The sequence below is a fragment of the Manacus vitellinus genome, unplaced genomic scaffold, assembly GCF_001715985.3.
Source record: "Manacus vitellinus isolate BGI_N305 unplaced genomic scaffold, ASM171598v3 scaffold_8_pilon, whole genome shotgun sequence".
Classification (NCBI taxonomy): Eukaryota; Metazoa; Chordata; class Aves; order Passeriformes; family Pipridae; genus Manacus; species Manacus vitellinus.
Genome location: NW_021940864.1, coordinates 2,776,879 through 2,801,688, shown reverse-complemented (window position 1 = coordinate 2,801,688; position 24,810 = coordinate 2,776,879). Strand labels below are relative to the sequence as shown.

The following is a 24,810-nucleotide window of genomic DNA, read 5'->3' as shown; positions in this document are numbered from 1 at the left end:
TTCAAGAGCAGATACTGTGCAATAAGTACATGAGATTTCAAGGCAAACAGCAATCAAAATTGAAAACAAAACTGGGATCATGATGGAAAACTCCTGAGAAACAGGCCAGTGTGAAGTTCAGGATGAAACAGTGAGTTTGATTCTTTCTTGTTTTTTCGCCAGTTCATCTTGATTTTTAATCAAAAAGAAAGACGAAGAAAGGATGGGCTGCACACCTTCTCACAACGAGATTGCTAGTACTGCTTCAAGAAGTGGTCTTAAGGCTTTGAATAAACCCAAAAGTGTTTTGCCAATTGATCCGAGAGATAAGGGAATCCCTCTGCTGGTTAAAAGTTCTTCTTGCTACAATATTGATGAATTACGCCAATATGGGATCCAGAGGAATGACTACCTGGAAGAAGAGGAGGATAAACTATCAGAGCAGGACAAAAATGATAATTTACAGTTATCTTCCAAGGCTCATTCAGATTCTCAGATTCCCAGGGAAGACAAGAAAATTGAGAGGACAGCAACAGATGCTGAAGTCATTATGTCTGAACTGATTGAGTCTCAGAAGCACATCGCTGAGTCCATACAGATCAGAAAGCAAACCTCCTGTGAATCAGAACCAGCAGCTTTTGTTTGGGATGACAAGAACGAAAGCAACGCAAAGCAAATCCCAAAGAAAGGAAAGAAGCCAAAAAATAAGCTGGCAAAGCAAGGTCGACCTAGCAAAAGTAAAGAAAAGTCCAATTTGGCCCCATGCGAGGCAGAGAAGAAGGTGGATTTCCCAGAACCGCTCGTTAAGGCTCACCAGAGTGCATATGCCTACTTAAATCCCAACCTCTCCAAGTATGAAACTATACTGCACATGGCCAGCCAGGCTACCCAAACTCAGCTCTTCCTACAGCAGATGATAAGCTTTCTCGTGCTTCGCTTCGATGAAATCAACCAACTCTTGGAAGAAATTACCAACGACGGGGAAAATCTCCTCAAAGATGTAGGTGGGAATCTGGTGTGGCCAGCAGAAAAAGACGATTTGAAGGAGCACCCTGATCTTCTGCAACAGCTACTGCAGTACACGGTCAATAAAATGCAGTTAGTGAGCGGGATGCTGGCCTCCCTCACCTCCAACGCCCTGCAGGAGACATGCAGCTACCTGCAGTCTGCTGCAAGCAACTTGGAAGGCAAACTGAGAGCCAAGCAAAGCTTTGATGAGCACCTGCTGCGGACGGTAAGGCTGCTTGAAGCCTCAACTGTGGGTTGCTCTCAGTCCCATGGTGAGGACAGGACTCTCTGTTCGGAGGACAGTGGCATTGGTGTGGATAATGAATCCCTCAAAGAATTCAGTGCTCTCAGCCAGCATGGAGGACAAACAAGTGATTCTTATGGACACGGACCTCCATCCCAAAAGCATGCCAGAACAGCGGGGGGCATGAAAGATGGGACAGTGTCACCAGGCACAGTTGCATCCCATGACTGTGCACTTGAAAGGCATTTTAAAGGCATGTTTCATTCTTCCATGCAAAACAAGGAAGCAACTTCTTCCCAGGATGGAGTACCAGCAGGCACTTCTACCATGCCCCAACGTGCCAGCTTGAGCAAAAGCCATTCCTACAACTCCTTCCAGTCTGATTCTACTCAGGAAGGTGAACATTTCAAAATCTATGAATCAAGAGATTTTCTTTCTGATGAGGATGATGATGACGACGATGATGATGAAGGGAGCACCCTGGGGGAGGATGATGATGACACAAGTTCATCAGAAGTGGGGAAGGATGGTCTGCCAAGGAGGCCCCTGTCTTCACCTGCAATCACTGATAGCACACACAGGCAGTCCATCAAGAGGACGGAGAATGTGGATACAGAAGAAATTATTCTGAAGATGAAAGATGCCATCAGTGAAAAAATCAAGTTCGTCCCAGCTAAATCCAGGCGTAAAGAATGGACAGAGGATGAGAGTGGAAGAGCAGTCCTAGCAAAAAGGCCCAGTACAGCAACAGGCAGCCAGAAAACATTTGGGAAACAACGACGGTCCAGGTCAGAGGAGTCCCTCAGAAGCCAGGCAGAGGACCCAACCCTTCTAGAGCTTCAGAGAACTCAAAAAGAGCTCAGCAAAAGGCTGAAAATGTTTTATGGAAAGGATACAGCTAGCAACCCAGAGCTTTGGAAATCAAGAACAGCAGCTTATTTGCAGGATGAGCAAATTACATCTAGGTCCTCTCGCAAACTGAAGGCAGGACTCTCAAAAAATTTCAGCATCCTGCCTAATCAGGATAAAGTCCCTATGTTCACATTTGATCAAAATCCTGACCATCAGCGGGATGCAAAAAGAAGCATGAAGCCTTTAAATGCTACTGTGCCCACCCAGGAGGTGTCAGGAGGCAAAGAAAATGAGCCTCCTGGAGCACAGATGCTCAGTGGCAGCAGCTGTGTTCCCCGGCAGTCTGTCAAAAAGCTTATTGAAACATTCAGTCCTACGGACAACCTTGTAAAAGCTGCACCTCTAAGATCTTTAGGACCAATAAAGTGCATCAGAAAATTTGGACTTCCAGTCGCCCCACCCACCATTCCCTTTCAGAGAGGCCTGGCACCTTTAAATCTTAAGCATCGTATTTCACCGGTAGAAGACGCAAACACTTCAAACACCAATGATGCTTCTTCTAGCTTTCCAAATGCCTTTCCTCCTGCACCCCCTGCAGAATTAAGCAAGATGGACATGAAGGAAGAGACTGATGAAGACACTGAGAACCTGCCACCACCACCACCTGAAATGTTAAGGGACACCTCTTCTGAAAACTTATCTGAGCCTGAAGAAACTGCAAGAATAGAAGAAAACTCTTCAGAAGATGCCAAAAAGCCCACCAAAACAGAATATCATACTAATAAGAGATCACAAGTTTCCCCAAAAATGAAAGCCTCCCTTCAGTCCATTGACTTACTGCCAAGTAAAAATATCGGCGGCCCCAGTGCGATGACTAATAAAGGTCTAAAGACTACCAGGTCAGGGGATGAGAAACTGCCGAGGTACTCTCTGGAGCTGAACCCTACCAACGTGCACATCCCTAGCCAGGAGGAGATATTAGAAACCCAGAGAAAAGAGGCTGCGGATTTATACAAGCAAACCCATAAAATTATTCCTCTTCAAAACCCCAGTGGGGTTTCAAAACCACACAGCGACAGCTCAGAGAGCAAAGAGCCCAATTCACCTGCGACTTCAGTGGTATCCCAGAAGCACAGCTCTCCAGATTCACTCAGGAGAAATGAAAAAGGCTCACCGTTTGCCAGGAGGGTCTCCCCAACGAGAACTCCCCCTTCGTCACCAACTGAGAAACGGATTTTCAGCCCCCCAGCACACCACAGACACTCTCTGCAGGCTTTTAGTAATGTGCAACCAAGCTCACCCACCATGCAGAGGAAGCCCAGTCCTCCCTCTAGTCCCAGGATGCCCAGCCCACCCTTGCAGAAGAAGATGCCCTCTCCGCCAACCCATCGAAAACCCCTCAGCCCTCCTGTGGGGCACAAGCAAAGCTCACCAGCACCACACCGTCTGGGGGGCTCCCCAGCCTCCCGCCGAGATGCAAGCCCCCCTCCATTCCTCACCACTCCCTCCCCCCCAGCCTCCCCATCTCGTTCCTCCAAGGGGCCAAGAGCTGGGCTGGATGCTGGGGACGAGCACCAGCTCCCCTCCTCCAAGAGGGCCAGTAATGTCCGTTCAATATTTTGCCCGGCCACCTCCTCCTTATTTGAAGCCAGATCTCCACTGGCACCCACCAAACCCACTGCTGAGGTGACCAGCCAGCCTGAAGCTTCATCACATTCCCAAAAGAGCAGTCTGCTTTTCCGGCAGCCCGGAGACCGGACCAGAAAGCTGTCCCTGACCAGCGCCAACCCTCAGCCGTTCGTAAGGAGAAGTTTCTCTGACCGCCGACCAGGGGTCCAGTTTCATCCTCCAGCTTCTCTAACAGCTGGCAGCGAACCCACACTTCACCAAGCAAGGTAAGAAACTTTCCGCTTCAGACCAGAAAAGCTGATATATAGCACTGTGTCGGCTTTGTAAACTCCCAGTGGGAATTGAGTGTCGTTAAGAGACTTCTCAGAAAAGTTCCCTGTTCGTGTGCAGAAGAGATGACTGGGCAAAGACAGCACTGTAGTTACCAGATCACAGTCAAATATTCTTTTCTATTTTCTCTCAGATTTTAGTAGACTACTAGTCTGAAAAAAAGGGAAGAGTTAACTTTCCATGGCTTGCTCAAGCCTTGCAGTTACACATCGGCTGTGACAGGCACCTCAGGGTAAATTCAGTGTTGGTGTCACAGCACAGAACTCTCCTTATTTGTGTGGGGATTGACATTGACATCCAATTCCTCAAAGCTCTGAAGCAACCCTCAGGTTATAGACATAAATATTCATAAGAAGATCAGCTTGGACCAAGAGGAGGGGTATTGTTCTATCATCAGCCTCTAATCCAGTAAACTGTTCAGCTGAAACCCGTGTGAGGATGTTTCAAGATAGCTGGCAAGAATGACAGACAGATAATATGTAGGCAAGGATCTGTGCGGACAGAATTATAGCTTGAAATTTCGAGCTTCTTGTGCACACTTCCAGATCTAGGTGCCGATTTCAGGTCTGATGGGTCCACAGCCCAAGCTCAGTTTTCCAAGTGGAAAAACTCCCATGGCTACGAGGCACTCATTGCTCTGGGAAAGTCAGTTTAAAGAAATCGAAACATCAACACATGTCGATTCCACGTTTGCAACAATTGGTGGTCTTTTTTTAAAAAAAATTGGCTTAGCTTTAAATATTGTCTACCATCTAAAATAAATAAATAAATAAAAATCATAAAGCCATCCAGGAAACAAATGTGTATTTGGGAATACTCAAAGATCAGTGTAACTCAGTGATTAGCCTGGAAGTACAGTGTTGTTATTCTAGTTTCTTAGCATCTTAGGACGTGTAAGTCAATTAAGCTTTAAGCTTCTCCGGTAACCTTTCCTCACATGATCAGTATTTTTGCTCTTGCCACAGAAGAGCTGAAATCACATGAATCATTCCTGTGAGTAGGGATTGGAAGATCAACCCTAACAGGATCAAACTGCACTTGGAGGTGCACAAGCACTCAGTGCATTGCAAGCAGGGACAGTCACAGACACTGGACATCCAGGCATTCCCTCCCCAGAGACTGAATAAGGACCAAGTTTCCCACACTGAAGGCAGAGGAATGTGCTGAACAAAGCATGTAAAAAACATTGGGAAATGCAAACTATTTTGCAGTTCCAGTTTTAATATTGCACCATAGTCTGACATTTGAATATTTCCTAAAATTCTTGTACAGTGTTTCCTGGGGTTTCTGTTATTGCTATGTACTGTGTGAAGTCAGCTTTATCTACTCCAGTGCCTGCCAGCAGAAATAAATGTTTTCAAAAGAGGCTTTATGTCAAACCTTGCAATACAAAAACCCTGGCAGTTTTATGGATCCATTTCAAAATTTGTCTATGGTAAATTGTTAGCTAATTTATGCTTCAATGGGGTGTATTATCTTTCTATCATAGTCTGTCAGAGAACAGTGAATAATATAAAACAAACCACTGTAAATAAAATCATCCCTTTCATGAAATAAGTCATATATCCTAGTAGTCTGATATGCTAGCATTTTGGAAGAACAAAATATATCCTAAGCCAAATTCATCCTATCATTTATACCAATGAACATCAACAGTAGTACTACTGAGTTAGGCCAAATTTATATCAACATAAGCAAAAGGGAAATTTAGCTCATTAATTACCATATACACTGATTTAAGATGCAATTCACAACTCCATGTTTTCTTACAACTGAAATAAGCTGCATGGAGTAACTTTTACAGACCTTGCATTGAATGGCCTAATCTGAATATCACAGCAAATGTGCTGATGGGCAGAGAAGGACTATTTTAGGAATGAACACATGGCAAAAGCTCCGAAAGCTCCTCACATCACTGCTGGTCCTTTCATCCTGCTGAGGACCGGAATAGTTGCCACAGAGGTGAGCACCACATCCCCATGTGCAGATGCTCAGCCCTGCTCTGATAGACAAACCACCACACTCTGTTTCAACTTTCTCCTCCAAGTTCATTAAGCAGCCAGGACTTTCTTTGCTTTGTAATCCATCCAGCTAACGGAGGGAAAATTCAAAATGTCTAAACCTAAACCTAAACCTCCTCATTCTAGCAATATCTGCATCTAGTCTCAAATTCACAAGCCATTCCCACCCAGCTGTCAGTCTCCTTTCCTTCATTCCTTCCCTTGCTCTATCTCTCCTTTCAAAATATAAAACAGTGCCTTTTTTTGGTCTGGGGGGGGGCTTTCTGTGTTATTTTTCTGTGTTACTAGCAGCTTCATTAGCAGAAGAGAGGGGAGACAGCCACAATCTTTTATAGGTAAAACGTTTTGAAAATCAGTGGGTTAGCCTGTTTCTCCCCTCCTCACAAACTGTAGGATATATCCCTCCACCTTTCCGATACCAAATTAAAACATCAGTTTGCTGAGAAGTAAATTGCCAAAGATAATCTGGCAGGAGCTTGTACAAGCAACAAGAGGCAGCTCAGTCCCCCCCACCCACACACCCCATTTTAGTAGAAACATGCCAAAAAAAAAAAAAAAAAAAAGAGGTAACTTCCATCTCATTTTGCCAGCTGGCATTGCTGGGCATTAAATGTTGGCATTGTGCGTAGATTTGCATGTTTCCTGCACACTCACTGCTCTCCTAGAAGGCAGAACCCACTCTTTTTCCAAGCATATCTTCTGCTTGTCCCATGCTCCGAGGAATATCAGGACTTAAAACATCATCAGCCCTGACTAGGACTGGAGCTAGAGCTTTTGGGTTTAGTCTTAGGGTATCTGACAAGAGTTTCAGGTTCTCAAGTCAGTACAGCCTGTTCCTATTTGGACAGCCTGTGGATGGCTAGACTGAGCTAACTGTGCTGGTTTCTAAGCTTGGTCATTTGACAGCAATCAGCAGTTATTGACATCTCAGTAAGGCATAACAGGTACAGTTGCTCTGCTCACAGAAATTCTGTTAATCTGTAATACAATTTCTGTGTATGCACTTAAACAAAATAGTATTTCATTGGGACTGCTCCTCTCCCAAGAGGTAGAGCAGAAAGAGAAGATTAAATACTGTTGCCTTTAAGATAATGTTCAAAGAGAACTTGAAGATGGATTGGGTTGACTGAATCAGTTCCAAAGCAAGGAGCCCAAGTGAGACCTTCTGCAACTGGGGGACATTTGAATCTGGATTAATTTCACAACTGGACATGTATCCCAAATCTCTTCATTCAGCAGTTCAAAAATAAAGTCCTAGCAGTCAGAACAGGGATGTAATAGCTTGTCTGTAGTTGAAAGCTAGTTCAATTTTGCAGTTTTTATACTTAAAATACAGTAATTATTCCCAGGTAGCTCTGAAATATTTCCCCATGTTCAGTTTAAACCACTTTAATTAGCTACAGCAACATAGGACACATTTCAGCAGGAAGGCACATAGTGTGAGGTACTCTTGACTAGCTCCACTGCTCTAATCAGTCTTGATACATAAAGTCCTTGAACCCCCAGAGAGTGCCAGAGTAACCTCAGGAACATCATTTGCACATTCTATGTCTCAGTTCTCCTGTCTTCAGTGGCAGATTTATCCTACCAGAATTCCCCTCCCACAGTCGTGCTGGCATGCTCAGAAATCACTGTAACCACATTAAGCAGATGTATATCAAAGGTAAGACCTTTCCTTTCCTCCAGCAGTCTGGAACAAGACACTTCATTGAAATCTGTCCCTATCTGCAAGAGAACCCAGTTTCACACTGATCCCCTGTTCAACATATAAAATACTTGTTTCCCAAGAGAGGTTTGGGAGAGAGAGAGCAGTATAGTGCATTTGGCACGACAAGAATAAAATCTGGGTGGTGCACATAAAGAGTGTGTATTCAGGAGGAGACAGGGAATGACGTAGTACTGTGCACCATTTTGCTTTGTGAGTTAACATGGTCTAATCAGCACTGTTTTAAAAAGTCACTATTCATTAGCCTCTTAAATTAAGCATCTTTCCTTCCGCAGCTTGGAGGAGAGCCCTAGAAAAGCAAGTGATTGTTGGAACAACTCCTGTGCTCCCGAAATCAAAGACTCCAACAGATCCACTTCCCACCCTGACCTCTACATTGTGGGCCAGGGGCTGCAGAGGGACTGACAGCAGAAGCCCCTTCCAAAGGCAGAGGAATGAGCAAGGCCAGAGGCCCCAGAGGGAAGAAGCAGCCTTACCCAAGACTACAAAATGTGGCTTCATCTTCTCTTGCAAGGAGAATATATGATGGCGTTGCATCAAAAACCCCCAATTGGTCCCAACAATCTAATGAAACACCAGCCAGCTGCTTCTCTTTTCATTCCATGGTTTAACTCAAAGATCTACATGGAACAAAAGAAACACTTTGTAGCCGGGTGAGTCTGAGGCAAATTTAGTTGAGGCCTGTAGCCAAGTCCTTTTTTTTTCACTGTTTAGATAGATGAGTTCGAAAACTATCAGAAGGGATCATTATTCAATATGTTATTTATTCAGGAGGCATCACAGTTCGTGATCAACAGGGGCTGTTGTGACTTTTCTCAGGGGGAGGTAAAACCCTGAACCAATTGAATATTATTGCAAATAGCAACAATGGTGTCAGCAAAGCAACATCTGTACATTAGGTATTTATCAATATGCAGGGAGAGAATAAGGTCAAATACAAGTTAAAACAAAATAACCCCTTTTAAAGGAATAAAATTAGGGATCTTACTCACTCAAAAAGGTTTTGATCTTCTAAATCACCCTCGATGATCAGATAATCTTATCACGTCTAGTTTCCAGGGTACAAGGCTTAATCCTGATTAGAGTAGTTTTGCAATAGCCCAATCAAACAACATTATAAATCCTGAGTCATCCAAGGACACATTTGGGTTTTGGTTTGTTTGGTTTTTTTTTTTTAATTAAAGAAAGCCACCCTAGAAAATCCTGTTCTCCCAAAAAATGTATTATAGTTTTTTCTGAGTTATACAGCTTGAGGGTATGCTGTAATTTCACTGAAGAGTCTAGGCAGATTCTTCTTAATAAAAGCACAAGTTATTTACAGTCAATTATTCCTAAGCTTTTACAGCATCCTCTTGAATACAGTTTCAAAAATTACTGGATCTTTCTTACCTAACTAATATATCATCATGATTAAGTTGCAACTTTTAATTAATGTAGTTTTAGTTTTATTTGACATGTTTTCAGATACAACTTCCGTATAGAATAAGATTCAAGAGGAAAAAGCCCTTTCTATCATATTTTGTTAGGAATAGTTTAATTTTTTTCCTACAGCTTTCATCATGGTGGTGTCTGGCCATTTCACTTTCACACAGGATTTTTAACTGCCCACCTTCATGAACAGGGAACTGAGGCTCATCTTCTGTTGCATAAGGGACCCCTCTGCATACCAACTCCTGAGTTTTAGTCCAGTGCCTTATTCACAACCATCTTTCACTAAGTTCAGTGCCATTTTATGTCAGAGACACAAGGAAACCTTAATTGTTATGTTTAAGGTGGGGTGTTGAATATAGAGAAGCTCGCAGTGAATAGGTGTTTTGGATGGTCGGGGGTTTGTGACCTTGAGGTGGCAAAGCAGCCACACCCATAGTGAACAGCTGGGAGGTGCCAACTGATCCACCCAGTAATCACACAGGCAGATGCACCATCCCCCTATCAAGTTGGAAAATCACCAGGGAGATACTGCAAAGATCATCAGCAGGGCTAACTCTGCAGGTTAGTCTTCCCCCTCATCAGAAGTGTAGTTCTCTCCCTGCTGCATAAGAATACAAATGCATTTTTGCATACATTTTGCATGCTGGCTGTGACCACCCAGACAGAAACAAACCTGAAACATGACAGCAGAAAACTGGCACTTTGCACGACTAAATGGAGCTTTGTAGATGAACATGGAACAGAGTGGGAGGACAGCTTCTCCTCAGCTACTACAATCAGTTTATCTCTGTATGGCTTCATGCTGAAATTTGCTGGCATCCATAAAGGGGAGTTAGAGTAAGTATTTATGTATATCCCCCAGGCACCAAATTCTGTGGAATTTTCATCAGCACATGGGGCAACACTTCAGCACAACGTGGCTGACATGGAGTCAGCCAAAGCATCTTTCCCCCAAACCAGGCTCCCTTGAGGATGTGGTACATGAGCTGGCATCCTACCACTGCATCTCTCCAGCTTTGACTGAGGCTGTGGTCATCAGGAGGCTCATTGCAAACACAATCCTACCTAAACACTGCAGCTGCTGCTGAAGGATTCCAGTGCTGCCCTAAGGATGCTGCAGCAAACTGAACATTGCATGCGACACACAGAGTTTCTCCAGGAGTGATCTACAAGTTTGTAACATGAACTCATGATTATGTATAGCTAACAGATTCTCTGTAGTGCAGTTAATGTACAGGACTCTTGCAAATCATGTGTTTACCGTCAATCTCTATTGCAAGCATGAAATTAAGAGTAACTATAGTATTCAAGAAATTATAGTTTGGCTCACCACTTTTTTTAAAAAAATTTTTTTTACCATTTTTTTGGTCAACAGCTCCATTTTTCACAAATACAACATTTCTGGAATACAATTGTTTTATAAGACCATACTCAAATTTAACATTTATTTTTTATTGATGTAAATAAATCAGAGTTTTTATATACGTGGTATGAGTTTGATTTCTTTTTTATTCTATATGCAACCAGCTCCAATCTTAGCCCCACGTTATACTAGTTATTCCTTCCTAAGTGCACTGAACTATAAAAGGTCCATTTACTTTCTCCTTCCCCACCCCAGCATAAGTTTGTCTTCTTTTGTGTTTTGCTGGTACATCACTTAATTTAGGTTGCATTTTCATTAAGAAAATGTCTTTTTTTAGGCTACAGGATCCAGCCTGGGCACTGACATAGGTCAGCTGTGCTTCCAACCCTTCTCTGCCCTGATTTAATCTTGAGCTACCTGGCAATCTTGTACTCAGTTCAGTGGAGCTTCTATGCACAACCACAGCTAACTCAAGCAGGGGGCTGTGGCTTCGTCCTGAGGGTTAAAATCAGAGTGCACTGGCTGCAGTGGAGTCGGATTGCAGAGGTGTTGAGCACGGACTGAAGCAGTATCAGTTTCCCAGCCAGGGCTCAGAGCTGCGAAAAGAGCAGCCAACAGCTCTGTGCTGCAGTTTATCTGAAGACCTTTAACAAGCTGGCAGCTGCCCTTGTTTCCAGTGACACTGCTCAAATCTCCGACCTTCAAGGGGCCTGTCATTTCAAGCCCTCAGCATCTGAAGATGGTTAGAACACCAAAGCACTACACACACTCCAGTTGCTTTTTTTGGCTTCAAGAACAACCTCAGAAAGCCTAGAGGAGAGAAGACCGAGGGGAGACATCGCAATCTACAGCTTCCTTGTGAGGGGAAGAGGAAGGGCAGGCACTGATCTCTTCTCTGTGGGGACCAGTGACAGAAATCGAGGGAATGGCCTGAAATTGTATTGGGGAGGGGTTAGGTTGAATAATAGAAAAAGGTTCTTCACCCAGAAGGTGGTTGGGCACTGGAACAGGCTCCCCAGGGAAGTGGGCACAGCACCAAGCCTGCCAGAATCATTCTGACAATGCGCTCAGGCACATGGTGGGATTGTTGGGTCTGTCCTGTGCAGGGCCAGGAGCTGGACTTTGATGATCTTTGCGAGTGCCTTCCAATTCAGAATATTCTGTGGTTCTGTGATTAGCAATATGGCTGAGAATGCTATGCAGGTTATCAATAAACATAGCGTATTACACCATTTGCACTGTCACACCTCTAAACATTCAAGGCATTTCATATTCATCTATGAAGTTTTATCATTAAGAGGAATATTTTGAGAAGCTATCCCCTTTGCTATAAGAAGAGATCACAACACAGAGATAAAGTAAACTGTTCTTACTGTCATGTCTCATCAGTAAGAAACTGCCAGCATCTCCTGAAGAGAAAACCCTCTAGATTAGCAAATCATTAATTCTTCCACATTAAATATACTCAGTGCTATCGTGACTACAGCATGTGGAGATGCATGTAACAGCTATGAACTTGAAACTCAGATTTTGATCTTCCTGGGCAATATCCTATGGGCAAGATCCATAATACCTGCAGTCTGAATTAGGGGCTCAGTTCCGTGTTGTCCTCAGGTAAAGGTGAAGGTTAATACAAACTCACAACTGTGTACTGAAGCATATGAAAATTGGGAGCAAATATCTCATGTTTGTATTTCTTGCCTATAGCCCTTTTTGGATGAATAATGAAAATATTAATGTCAAAAAGAAAGATGTGCAGATACAGACAGTAAATACTCAACAGGACAAGGTGATCAAGACTCAGAACCACATTATTCCTCTTATCCCATTTCCATTCATCTTACATATGCCTGCCCTGCACCCATCCTGTTCCACCACCATTAGCACAAAATTACAGCCCTCACATCCCCTAATTGTTCTCCACTCACCAACATTCTTAATTTCAAAATCTGGCCTCTTCCCTCTCCTCGTTATGTTCTTTTTCTTTACTAATATACAAACATGTGATTGCATTAAGCAATAGTGTGAGGATTTCTGAAGTTAGACTGTACAGACCCCATCCCTTATCAAGGTTATTTCAAAGAAAAAGGGGCGATAAGCCTATCTTACTCCATATGAATCCCTTCTGCTTTAATAAAGTTTTCCTTGAGGCATAGTTGAGTTGATTGTATAGCAATTAAAGAGAAACTGAAAGCTTTCAGTGTTACAGGCTGCCCTTCATTTATTATAAATACTACTGAACCACTGGCTCCTTAGGATAGGAATGAACCAAAGCTGAAGTCTAAGGATGTTAACAAAGACCCACCCTTCCCTAGAGGAGCAACTGTAAAGCTGTGAACAAAACTTTCCAGGCATTCCAGCAGACACACAAAGATACATAGCAAGGCAGAGATGACTCTGCAGATAAAACCTAAACCAACAAGTTCAATAGCTGCTTCGCTTTCAAATGTGACTCTAAGGAGTCAGTCTTACGGGACAATTCCCTTGCAGCTTTAGCCCCTCTTATGATTAATATCAGTTTAATGTCTCTTACTTCCAAACTGGAAATCAAACCTGCCAGTACAATACAGTGGCTTTATTTTTGAAATGTTTTCCTCCACTTTGAAGCTTTGTGTCTCTTTGCTTGTAAATATAGTTAACGTGGACAATCAGGGCATAAGGCAATGCATCTTTCAGACCTTTTTTGAACATTGAAGGCTGTATCAGTAACCAGATATCCACGCAGATCCTTTCATCTTTACATTCAGAGAAAACACATCCATATACATGCATGTGCTAACTATTGTAATAGACCTGGATTACAAGTAGGTTTCCGTAGCACAGTTTTTCGTGTGGATAAGCCAGGAAACAGAGAGCATCAGGGACACCTTCCTATCACACAGTGCTCTGCAACTGAGCAGACAGTAAGACAGGACTGCTGGTAAGCAGTTACCTAACTCTGAGTCTTAGACAAATCCCTTTTTAGTCCACATAGCAACAACAGCTCATAACAGGGTAAAAAAACCAACCAAACAAAACAAACAAAAAAGCACCAAACCAAAAAACCCCAACCAAACAAAAACCCCCACCTTTAAGGTGCAAAATAAAGAAATAACCCAGAAAGCACCATAGACAATTAAAAAAACCTACAAGCAATAGTATGCTCTTCATGTTGAAAAAGTACTTCAGAACTATTTATCCTACCAATACCCCAAAGAGGAAGAAAGAAAGCATGTACTGCACCTCTGAGCTCTGCTAGCCCAGGGAAGTCTATGATGCCTCATTTTCAGCCCCACATAACTAGATTAAGCTTTTCCACAGAAAAACATCCACTGGAAACACCATAGCACAAGGAGTGCAATAGGCATGTAGATGCTCGGTGTATTCCCAGTTTCCCTGGGCTGATCAGTGTTTCTGCAGCCTGTCTTCTTCAAACACACAATGAAGCTTGTTGTGACCTTTTCAGAGGCTGTTTACACACCAGTAAAAATAGAAAGGTACTCATCAAATAAACTTAGAACACTTAAAACCTTGTAAATAAACTCTTCATAATTTTAAGAATCCTTTCATAGGTTTAATTTAGACTCTTTGCAGGAAAAAGGAGACTAGGACTTGTGTGAGTTTCTCTGTTCTTTGGACAATGCTTACCAGGAGCTTGATACACTCCAGAAGTACAAAGCAACAGCACTGGGGCTGACTACTTCCCACCCACTCATTTGGGGATGACAAGCCAATCCTGCAAAAAGTTAAGCAGAAAACTAGCACAGGGGTCAAAATATCCAATTATCTCAAGCTTCTTATCTTGGCTTTTCTTTTCCTCCTAAATTTGCATAAAACTGAGCCAAGATCCAACCTATATCTAAATTTAGTTTTGTAAGCCAAGCACTTACCAGGACTCTGAAGCACCATCAGGAGGACCATGCATCGTTCACGTTTGTTTGAACACTAAGAAATTCTTCTGGTGTGCCAGAGCAATGACTTTAAGGAGAGCAAAAAATGCCCCTATTCAAACAGTGGGTGTGCAGGTAGGTGGAAAGTTTCACTGCCTTTACTACGATATTTTAAAAAGATCTGAGAGAATACGGGGGTAGGGAGCTGGTCCCAAAAGAACACATTTACTCTGCTGGCAAACCCATAAGCTCATGGACTATTCTTCCCTGCAACATGCTACTCTGCCTGGGCTTTTCTAGTCCAGGACCAGATCCATAGCTAAGCAAATACATGCATCCAAATGAAATAGATATTTTCCTCCAGAAAACCTAATTAACATGTACATGTGCATTTTCTTCTGTAACATCAAAAACTGGCAACAATGCAGACTTTGCTGTCAAAATGTTACAGTTTGCACTGGTCTGTAAAGTGTTTTTCCCTAAGGTGGAGCAAATTAAAAGGTAAGTTTAAAAGATTCAAATGATTATGAAATGAAACTACTAAATAATTTCTTGAAAGGCAGCATTGTCAATGATCATGCAGTCCACCAAGAGCTGGAGCTGAACCCAGAAGTGCTTGTTCCAGCTATGCAGGAATTCATTATGCTGGCAAGCACTGGTCCATGGTAATAAATTATCCCATAGCTCTGGGCTGAATGGCACCCAGGCTGGAGTATAAATAGATCTGAGAAACCCTTCTCACCTGTTATTGGCCTCACAGTCAACTCATCCCTCTGCAAACAAGTTACAAACAACATCACTTGACTGCTATCCTGGATAAATATACATATATATGTGTTTTCCAAAGCAGTGCATCTTTTCCCAGTGAAATATGTGTCCTCTTCTTACATATAAAATTGTGATTGAGGACAGCTGTGAGCCAGAGATGTCTCAGATTGCAAATGGGCAAAGCTTTGGGATTTGGGCCAAGTTTTCTTTGTTTCTTTGCTCGGGTCTATTGTGAGCACAGAATACATCTCATTAGAAAACTTTAGACTGTACAGAATCTTTTGGGTACATTGTCCCCCAAGCATGTAAATAAGTGGCACCACTGAAATGCCAAATAACAAATAGCAGCACAAATGACACAAAGACATGTCAAAAGAAGAAGAGGAGAGGCTCAATGAGGAGAGGACATGGTGAGACACTAGCACATACAGTGAGATGCATTTCAATAACCTCACCACATATCCTCTAGGCTACCAGGTCCTGCTGCCTCAATCTCTTCTTCTTTTTTTTTTTAAATTATTTTATTATTTTGTTAAATTTAAAAATATAATAAAAATGAAATATATACAATCAAAAATATATAATCAAAATAAAAAAATATACAACCAAAACACATTTATTCCAAACTACATCTAAATATCAAAATACTATGTACATCTGTAGCTATAAAGTCTATAGGATAAGCCCCTTGTTCTTCAGACGTGCAGAATAAAACTATTGCTGCCGCCACGTCCACCTTTGCCTCCACCTGTCCAACTCAGCACTTCGCCAGCTTCCAGGAGCATACCCAGCCTTCACCTGACATTCCAGCCCAAAATGTTGGAGAGGTTTTTCACCACGTTCTGGGGCTGGCTGGCAGCGTGCTGCCTCAGCTTGGAGCCCATCGCTTCATGCAGGGCCTTTGCAAGCTTGGCGACCACAGTCCTGACGTTGGCGCTTCGGACGGGCGGGACCTTGTTCCCCAGGAAGGACCAGAGCACGGGCAGCGCGTAGCGCTGGACAACTTCAGGGCTCCTGGGATAAACACGTGCCACAAGCACTGCAGGGCAAGAGGGACAAGCTTCTTAACAACCAACCTTCATGCAAACAGGCACCTACCAGCATTTTTGATTCTTGGGAGCCTTTTCTGGCTAAGATCAGCAAGTACAAAGAGCCCGATGACCCAGAAATGGGCAAAGCAGCTGATCACCCACTGAACAGAACAACCAACCCCCCAGGACTAATTTCTCTAAATCAGAGGCCTTGTATCTGTGACAGACTTAGCAAAGTGAATCATATACATTTGTTCAATCATTTCACTGTCTGTTTCTGCATGACAAATGACCGAAATGTCAAATTGCTGTTTATTTCCATTAAGAAGTTGTCTAAATCCACTGCTGAAGATTTTGAAATGCACCTTAGAGAGGTAATTGAAAGATTTCTAATAAAAGGGATGATTACTTTTTTGTGACCTTTGATGTAAAATGCCAAAAGTCTAATCTGGCGGTTCCCTTTGCTCAGTGGCACACAGCAAAGGGCAGTATTAGACCACACTTCAGAACTCCAGCCCATAAAAGATGGCTGCTGCTTGACAGTTTTATTAGAAACATCAGTGACTAACTGATGTCTTTGGCAGAATGGTCGAATCTGAGCTTTTTCTTTCCCTCATATTCTGTGGCTTCTAATGAACAGCTGTTTCAAACTTCAGGGTGTCTTAGATAATTGCCTAGACCCCATTGCCATGGCATTTGAGCATCTCACAATTTTAATGGCATTTACCCTCACAATGTTAATGGCATTTACTCTCCCAATGTGCACTGAAATAGCGGAATAGAGAAAAAAAAATGTTACACAGGGGGCTGAAATTTAACCAAAAAACAAGCGTTCTCTCACATTCTCTCTGAAGTCTGCTCTCTGCTCATTTTCTGAACTGAACTATATTAAATATGAACAAAAATTTACTACCAATAGGCTCCTTGCATGGCAGATTTTGCTGAGAGATCAAAATCTGAAATGGTCTGAAGACCATTCTTATTTTCTGTTCAGTTGAAATGTTATGCAGTTACCATTTATTATTCTGTGGTGGAAGAATCTTCATTTTCTCTATGCGGTTAATCTAGCAGCAGTCATTCCACTTCTGGTAAGCAGGAAAAGGGTTATGGTACCCAGTTTAACTTGGGAGTTAATTTGAGTTTAAATGCAATTAAAGACATCGGTCACTATGAGACTTCAGAAGAGAAGGAGCTGTTTGTTCCAACTAAATCCCAGAGAGAACATCTGCTCTTTCTAAAGTAGTCCTAATTTATGCTCAAATACTTCATTTGAAAAAAGAGATTTAAATAACTGCAAAACTAAATTCTCCATTTCTGGAGATTTACTTTATTCGAATTATCTTTAAAGGCCCTTTTACATTTGCTATGGCTGAACATGCCCTTTTGAGATTCCTAATGAAGAAGCAAAGTGTATTAAACCTTGCATTAAAAGATGCCGGCATAATTAGCAGTGGATTTAGCCGTAATTAAAGCAAAGCTATAAATAGTCTTCTCTAGTATATATTGAGACTATCGCTTTTCCATTCCTTGGCTGTTGCTGACGTAGCAAGCTACAAATATAAATCAATTATCAGCTGCATTTGTAGCATGTCGGACAGTGCTGATATAGAAACAGGCTGCTTGCACATCCTGAAATGCTCAGAGTCCAATGCCATTTTTGCAATACAGGCAGAGAGGCTCAGCACTCTGCTTCTACCCCCAAATCCTACCTTGCACAAAATCCTTGCCTTGTAATATGTGTGTTGAGTTTTAAGCTACCAAGCACTGCAGGGTTCAGCCTCAAAAGTTTCCAAGAGGAAAACAAGAATTCTGTGAGGACAGATCCCCAGAAACACCATGTGCCACCATTTTTCCTAAAGGATGGTTGTTTGCTTTAGAAAAGGTTGCTCTCACAGACCTCCCTGACCTTTACTGTACTGTCCTTCCAAGGGAGGAGCCATCTAGGGTATTTTTAGCCCCCTTCTTTCCTGAAGGAGGGTCCTGAGATGCCCCAGTGAGGGCTCAGCCCTGAGCCTGAGCACTGCTCTCATCTCACACAGCCTCTGTAGCAGCCAGGCAAAAAACTGCCAAATACACCTCTTATGTGTATTTTGCAGGAGGGACAAGCTCAGATTTTGATGAGCTACTGTACTGTCTATTCACAGGCAATCCCTCTGAATATTTCCTCTGGAGACTTCTTGGCTTAGAAGTGGATATTAGCTGAAGCAGGCGATACCTGAGAGACGTTCGGTGACATCCAGCAGAGCTTGGCCACTCAGTTGACTCATTCGGTTGCTAAACTCTTTCAGCACCGATACTTTATCTGAAAGAGAAACATTTATTTCTGCTCATTCTTTTGAGGACATACGAGAAAGGAGGGTGGGGAGGGAAAGAGCAGAGACAACTGAATTTTGTAAAATAAAGTAAGTTTCTGCCAGTTTCCGAGTCCTTTTCTTCTTTCCTTCTTACTTGAGAGGATTTTAAATTCAAAAAGAAAAGCTCTCATTTCACATTTGTAAATCCAAAGTGGTCTGCTGTACCAGGAGCTGTGTTAAACATTTCATATCAGGGACCTCAAAATTCAAATCACATGTAAGTAGTGACAAGGTTTTGCATGCCAGAGCTTTGCAGAAGTGATCTCCTCCCTTCCCTGAGGAAAAGGGTGAGATGGCTCAAAAGTTCACACATCCATTCCCTTTAAAGATAAGCTGTTTTTAAATCTTCAAGTTACCTGTTGGGATCTATGGACAAGACTCCAAGTTAATTTTACAAGAGAACTTACTGCTCATTGCCATCCACTACTGGGGGCTCCTGTACATCTGTGAAATCAGATCTTGGTAGAGAGATTGGAAAATGAACTGACTTCCCAGTACTTGACTGTCATATGTATTTTGTTTTTCCTGTGCTGTCTGTTGCTGATATGAGGGTCTTGTTTGAATTTATAAACTGTTGCCTGACTTGGTCTGCAAGCCTGCAGTCCTACCACTCCAATAAGCCAAGCAAAGCTTTTCTTGGAGACAGAATGTGCGTGGGATGCACTGCGATACCTCATGTCACCGTGTCGATGCCCTGTCACCAGGAGTGATAAAGCAGGCAACCTACTTCTTTGTGAACCACAACAGAGGTAAATCCCAAAGTGGTTTTCAGTAGCAGTGTATTATTAAGAGCTCCTCTTTTGCATGTGATAACAAAAAGGAAGTCCCTAATGATCTTCTTGCAAGCATGCAGTAAAGAACTAATCCTGCTACCCTAATTAAGCTTCTGCTTTGGTAATTACACTCTTCTCATTCACCTTTTTAAACAGACACTTCACTTTTTGTCTCACGCTCCTGCAGTATTGGCAGCCATTGTTTCACCTTTGCTGTTCCTCCCCTGAGAGAGTTACCTTGCAGCTGCTGCTTGGGAAGAAAAACTACCCTGAGATCTGGAGATCTTGAAGGAGTACAAACTGTTAATTAAGCATTAATATTGGTATCTACATGGATTATCGGGGGAACACTCAGGGCTTGGGCGTGTCTGCTTGGTTCTTAGGAATCCAAGTGTGTAGCCACTATTCACCTTCCATTTCAAGGTTTTCAAGTGCCCCGTGCATTTTGAAACAATAAAGCTCAAGTCAATAACACAATTTACCCAACTGCTGCTTCAGCGGCCTTGAGAGACCTGAAGACAGAGGAGTTTTAATGGCCATTAGAGAAAACGAGGTGGCAGGCAGCTCAGTTCTTATGAACTCAGCTCTAACTCTCTGCTCTGCACATTAGCTAAACCTGTGGGCCGCAGGACAGATGGCCCAGCATTTGCAATAGGAGTAAAAGAAGAATCTACTTCTCCGTGCCCTCATTTTCGCTGCAGACACCTCTCTGCTACCTCAACACCTACAGGGGAAATTTCCCTTCCCCTTTTGCAGAGGGCTGGTTGCTCCGGGAGCTATGTGGGCTGCTGGACTGACTCCATGTCTTGACATCAGGCAGTGGCCATCTGATAGGCATTTCTTTCAAGACAAAGGACAGGGCAGGACAGATGAGGAAGTCTCACCCAAAACTCAGCATCTGAGGCTCAGAGCCTCAGAGCAATAGCTGGGCTTTTAGTTGTGAAGCTCAGTGGAGCAACGGGGTAGGACTGTGTGCTTTGCTCACTTACCCTAAGATAGGAGTGTTGCACAATCCTTTAGAGTTTGGGAGGTTTCTTGTCATTTGGCACTTGTGTTTAATTTGTAAAGGCAGCCAGTTTTAAAGTACATGGGGAGATTTCTCTCACGCTTTTTTTCAGTAGAGACTTCCTTCCCCCACTAAAGCCCTAGGCGATGAATTTTGAAATATTTGTGATTCAGTTGCTTGTTTGAATTCTTGCAAACTTCCATAAAACTGTGCAGAACTGAAAAAAAATACATTCCACCTTGTTTGCTTGAACCTATCCCTGGGTAAAGTCATTGTGATGAGAGACAGATGTGCATTGCTCCTGTTCTGATATCTGCCACCATGGAAAATTTATAGTGATCTCAGTATTGGTGAGAGAGGAATGACAGAAAGCTCCATACAAAACCGTGAAGGGATTTGTTTGCCACATCCTCTGTTAGCAGGATTCTGCAGCTTTTTCCAAGACTTCTCCCGTGCACCACAAAAAAATGGATAAGGGCCAAGAGCAGTACAGGTCTCACACCCTTCTCCCCACTTCATGAACAGAAATAACCCTACACTTGGGACACAGAAAGGCAGTGAGTCAGCAAATTCAATGAGTTTGCAAAGCAGCCGATGTGTAGAAAGTTGGTAACTCCCCTTTAAGGCCTGCCTCTTCAACACTAAATTTTTCAGACATATTCACCCAGTGCTGCATTTTCACAGCTGACATAAATCTGTGTGGCAAAGGAATTTACAGCAGACCTTGGCTATGTAGTTATTTGCTGTAGTGATCTTGCCCCATGCAGAACAATGTGTGGAACAAGCCATCATTTACAGCTGGATTTATACCTGTTTGTTCTAAAGAAATGAATTCGGCAAATCATAAATTCATTTTGAAAAAAGAAGAAAAAGAAGAAAGGTGAAAAATAGACAGGACCAGCTAATGCCTATAATGTAGAGCCTTCCAGGAGGCTGCTCTGCAGAAGCTTTGATGGGCCAGTGTACTTTCATGCCAACAGCAAAGCAATTCATTTAGGAAGTCAAACTGGGCTCAAGCAAGCTCCAAAAATCCCTTTGTCCCTGAATTCTAGCAAAGTTGTAGTCCAGGATTTATTGTTCAGCTCCTTCTGTACCAAAGCAGACAAGCAGCACAGAGCCAAAGGCTCCTGGGACTTTGGGGAAATGCTGATACACATTCAAGCCTATTTGGGGATCGGTGCATAAGGACTGCAGCACCACTGCTTTGGGTGGATACCAGCTGGATATTTCCACAGACAACAAGAGCTGTGTGCAGAGTCAACGTTCATTTCAACCTGAGAGGGAGAAGCCACAGCTGAAGACAGTCAAAGTCAGAGGTCAGCCTTACCTAAGTGAGCAATGGATGCTTCCAGTGCTTTCACAGCTGCACCATAAATCCCCAAGTGCTTTGAGTTCAGATTGTTGGTGATTGCTTCCACCAGACGGATCAGCACTGGGTTTAAGGCATCTCTGAGCATGGCTATCATCAAAGCCAGCGCCTCCAGCGCCTGCTGCTTCACTTTCTTGTTGTAATCGCAAATCCTCAAGACAAAATAATCAAAAATCTGTAAAGAAAACAAAAGACATGAAAGCTGTACTAAAGTGTCTTTGTTTCAAGAAGGGGTGTAGAAATGAGTACTCAGCAATGTAAAAGATGAAAGTAATCCTTTCTGTCAGGTCAGTGCTTGCTGTTTTCCTGTGGGCTACTCACTGGAATGGTTGAGCAACCTCATGCTGGTTGAGGGATTTTCATATGTTTTTAAGAGGTTTGGGTGGGGACAGAATAGTTCCTATGATGTTTCTCTTCACCTATAAATCATTAAATTAATCCCATTTGATTAATGAAAAACAATATCCTTGGTATAGAAGTATGAAACCATTTTTCCATACAGTTGCCTCAAGTACTGAGGGTAATTTTGATTTTGGCAAAACTGTGGCTGGCTGAGATACAACACACGTTTTGTTTTATCTGTTTCAGAGCCTGTGTCTGGAGAAGTGCAGGGCTCTGATCAACTCTTCAGGATCCAGACCATTTGTCTAACTAACAGGTAGACTTCTGAAGTTTAATGTGCTGTGCAGCTCTCCTTAGAGCAGGTGCAGTCCCTTTACAGCCACATTATCAGGCACCATTTTCTGGAAAAGGTGAAAAAGCAGCTACTGGGAGGAGAAGGAAGAGAGGTTCTGTCTTTAGCTATTTTCGTCCTCTTTCCAAAGAGAAAAAATGCGCCCCAGGAAGGATAAGAACAGCCTTTCCCAAGAAGAAAAAGGACGAGGACAGGAACAAGTAGGCAGAGCTGTGCCTGTGCAAGACAAGACAGAGTTCACAGGAGCATCCTTTTTAAAAAAAAAATTTTTTAAACCAACCCAACCTGACACTTCTCTTTACCATCCCACTCCATTTTTGTCTAGAGAGTAATTGCCATGTCTGACACTTCTCTTTACCATCCCACTCCATTTTTGTCTAGAGAGTAATTGCCATGTTTTCAGTGGCTGGATTTCCTTTACTGAACCCAACTGGGAGTAGGAGACAGCAGAAGCTACAGCAACAGTAAATTCTGTCATCATCTCAGGAACAGCACCAATAGGCACCTGTCAGAGAAATACATCTGGACTGAAATTACTTGTCCTGAAGCCTGGAGCTGAATTAAATTATTTTGGGTAAGAGGGACTAGCCTGTCTCAAACAACCAGGATGTAGCACCAAGACACACTGAATTAACTTCAATGCTACAGGCTTGGGAAAGGAGCTAAAGCAAATTAGCAGTGGAGATACCCCACATACCTGGACAATGTTATTGGAGATGAGCCTGGGGCTGCTTTTGCAGAGATCTAGGAGGAGTGCCACTCCCTCCATTCGTATCTGAAACTCTTTGGCAGTCAGGAGATCATAAAGCTTCTGGAGCAGCTCTGTTTCTTCTACAGTTGGAAGTAACATAAGATGAACTTTTGAACGGTGTAAGAAGGGTACATCAGAAGTAGACTCCAAACTGGAAAATAAAAACAAGACCTGTTGGTGATAACATCTTTCCTCCTTAAGAGGAAAACCTCTTGAGGAGGCTTCCTTATTATGTGATTTCAGCTAGATCCTGACCTGAAAAACAACTTAGATCTCATGACAATAATTATAGGAGACAATCTGCAAGTAACATCCTCGCTAGTGCTTACTCAGGAAAACCAAGGACATCTTCAGATGTCTACCCAAGTACACATCTAGCATTGCTTTGTGGGGAAAGATAGACACTACTTCAAAGTTTAAATGCTTCATCATATGGGAGGTGTCTGCATTATAATCAGGATATTAATTACTCTGGAGAAGTCTCTCTGCACTAGGGTATGGCAATCTGGAAAAATAACTCAGATGCATCTAAACAGATGAGTAGGGGCATATCTGAAGGATCCAGAAAATCAGTAACAGAGACAAAACCAGAAGCCAGGCATCCCATCACTATACTCACATTATTGCTTCCCTAGAGACTGGATCTACAGCTTAACAAACCCACTGGGAACAATTCTCTTGGATCAACCTCTCTCTTCCATGGAAGGAATGACTAACTATGCTAGTGAGGCATGTGGTCCTCTTTCTACCACTGCTGAGCATAACGTAAATAAATCCCCTCTGTTATCAGAGGAGAATGGGTACAAGTAGCTCTCCCACTGGCACGAGGAGACAGCAAGGACCAAATTCCTGTCTTGAATGCTGATTGTAGCACAGCAGAGGGGGGAGAAAAACAACATTCTCTTCAACAACCAAACAGCAGGAATGACATGAATATCTAGAGAAAAACTCCATGTTGAGAAATCTGTCGACCAGAACTGCTCAGAAATTGAGTTGCTACTTACTACTCGAACTTGGTACTGGTTGAAGGTGAGAAAACCAAGATTCCAGGCCAAACCACGATTCCAGGCCAAACCACGTGCATGGGAAGTGCTATTTTTGGGAATGGCATCTTGGTTCTAGACTGGGACTTCTCATCAAACCACCCATCTAAAAAAGACTCCACTCAGATAAAAAACTCCCGTGATTCAAATTACTTGTCCCAAGTCAGGCAGCATGACCCTCTCACAGCCTCCACAACACTGCTCTCATCACCACTGCACGGGATCTTCTGAGCTGCAACCAGAGGATGTCTCTTTGTCTCTCTGAATTTTTGTGGAAAACCCTTCCAAAGAGTTGTGTTCAGCGTAAGGCAGAACTAGACATTTTTTATCATAGAAGATTTGTAGGGAAAGGCAACAGTCTCGGGCACAGGGCATCTCCACCAGAAAGATTTTCCTGAGGAAGAGACATGTAAAGCTTGTCATATGCTTTGTCAGATCTATCAGAAGTGCTCAGTACCCTCCACAAGAAGGCATTCTAGCCTGGGGCATCAAGCCATTGTTCCTCCTCTTCCTGGGGTTCTCAACTGGTGGAGGCTCACCTTCATGGTCTTCTATCCCCTACAGAGACA

The 24,810-nt window shown here is 42.9% G+C and overlaps 2 protein-coding genes across 2 annotated transcripts in view; one reads left to right on the top strand and one right to left on the bottom strand.

Annotated features, from left to right (window-relative positions):
• Positions 1–202: 202 nt before the first annotated feature.
• PCARE (photoreceptor cilium actin regulator) lies at positions 203–8,194 on the top strand. Its single transcript, XM_008934794.2, has 2 exons — positions 203–3,978; positions 8,065–8,194. The coding sequence occupies exons 1-2, from the start codon at positions 203–205 to the stop codon at positions 8,192–8,194; spliced, it is 3,906 nt and encodes a 1,301-aa protein (XP_008933042.2).
• A 7,636-nt stretch (positions 8,195–15,830) lies between these two features.
• The window catches only part of TOGARAM2 (TOG array regulator of axonemal microtubules 2), a 29,365-nt gene continuing 20,385 nt past the window's right edge, over positions 15,831–24,810 (bottom strand). Inside the window, exons 12-16 of the mRNA XM_018085050.3 lie at positions 24,699–24,799; positions 23,145–23,349; positions 21,712–21,928; positions 18,467–18,553; positions 15,831–16,259 (exon numbers count right to left, since the gene is read on the bottom strand). Coding sequence (XP_017940539.3) covers positions 16,015–16,259; positions 18,467–18,553; positions 21,712–21,928; positions 23,145–23,349; positions 24,699–24,799 — 855 coding nt within the window. The 3' untranslated portion in view covers positions 15,831–16,014. The remainder of the gene's footprint in view (positions 16,260–18,466; positions 18,554–21,711; positions 21,929–23,144; positions 23,350–24,698; positions 24,800–24,810) is intronic.

Bases quoted from the DNA above. Each gene is read 5' to 3' on its own strand.
- PCARE (XM_008934794.2), top strand. From the start codon at position 203: ATGGGCTGCACACCTTCTCACAACGAGATTGCTAGTACTGCTTCAAGA. The intron at 3,979-8,064 runs GTAAGAAACTTT...TTCCTTCCGCAG, and splicing joins CCCACACTTCACCAAGCAAG to CTTGGAGGAGAGCCCTAGAA.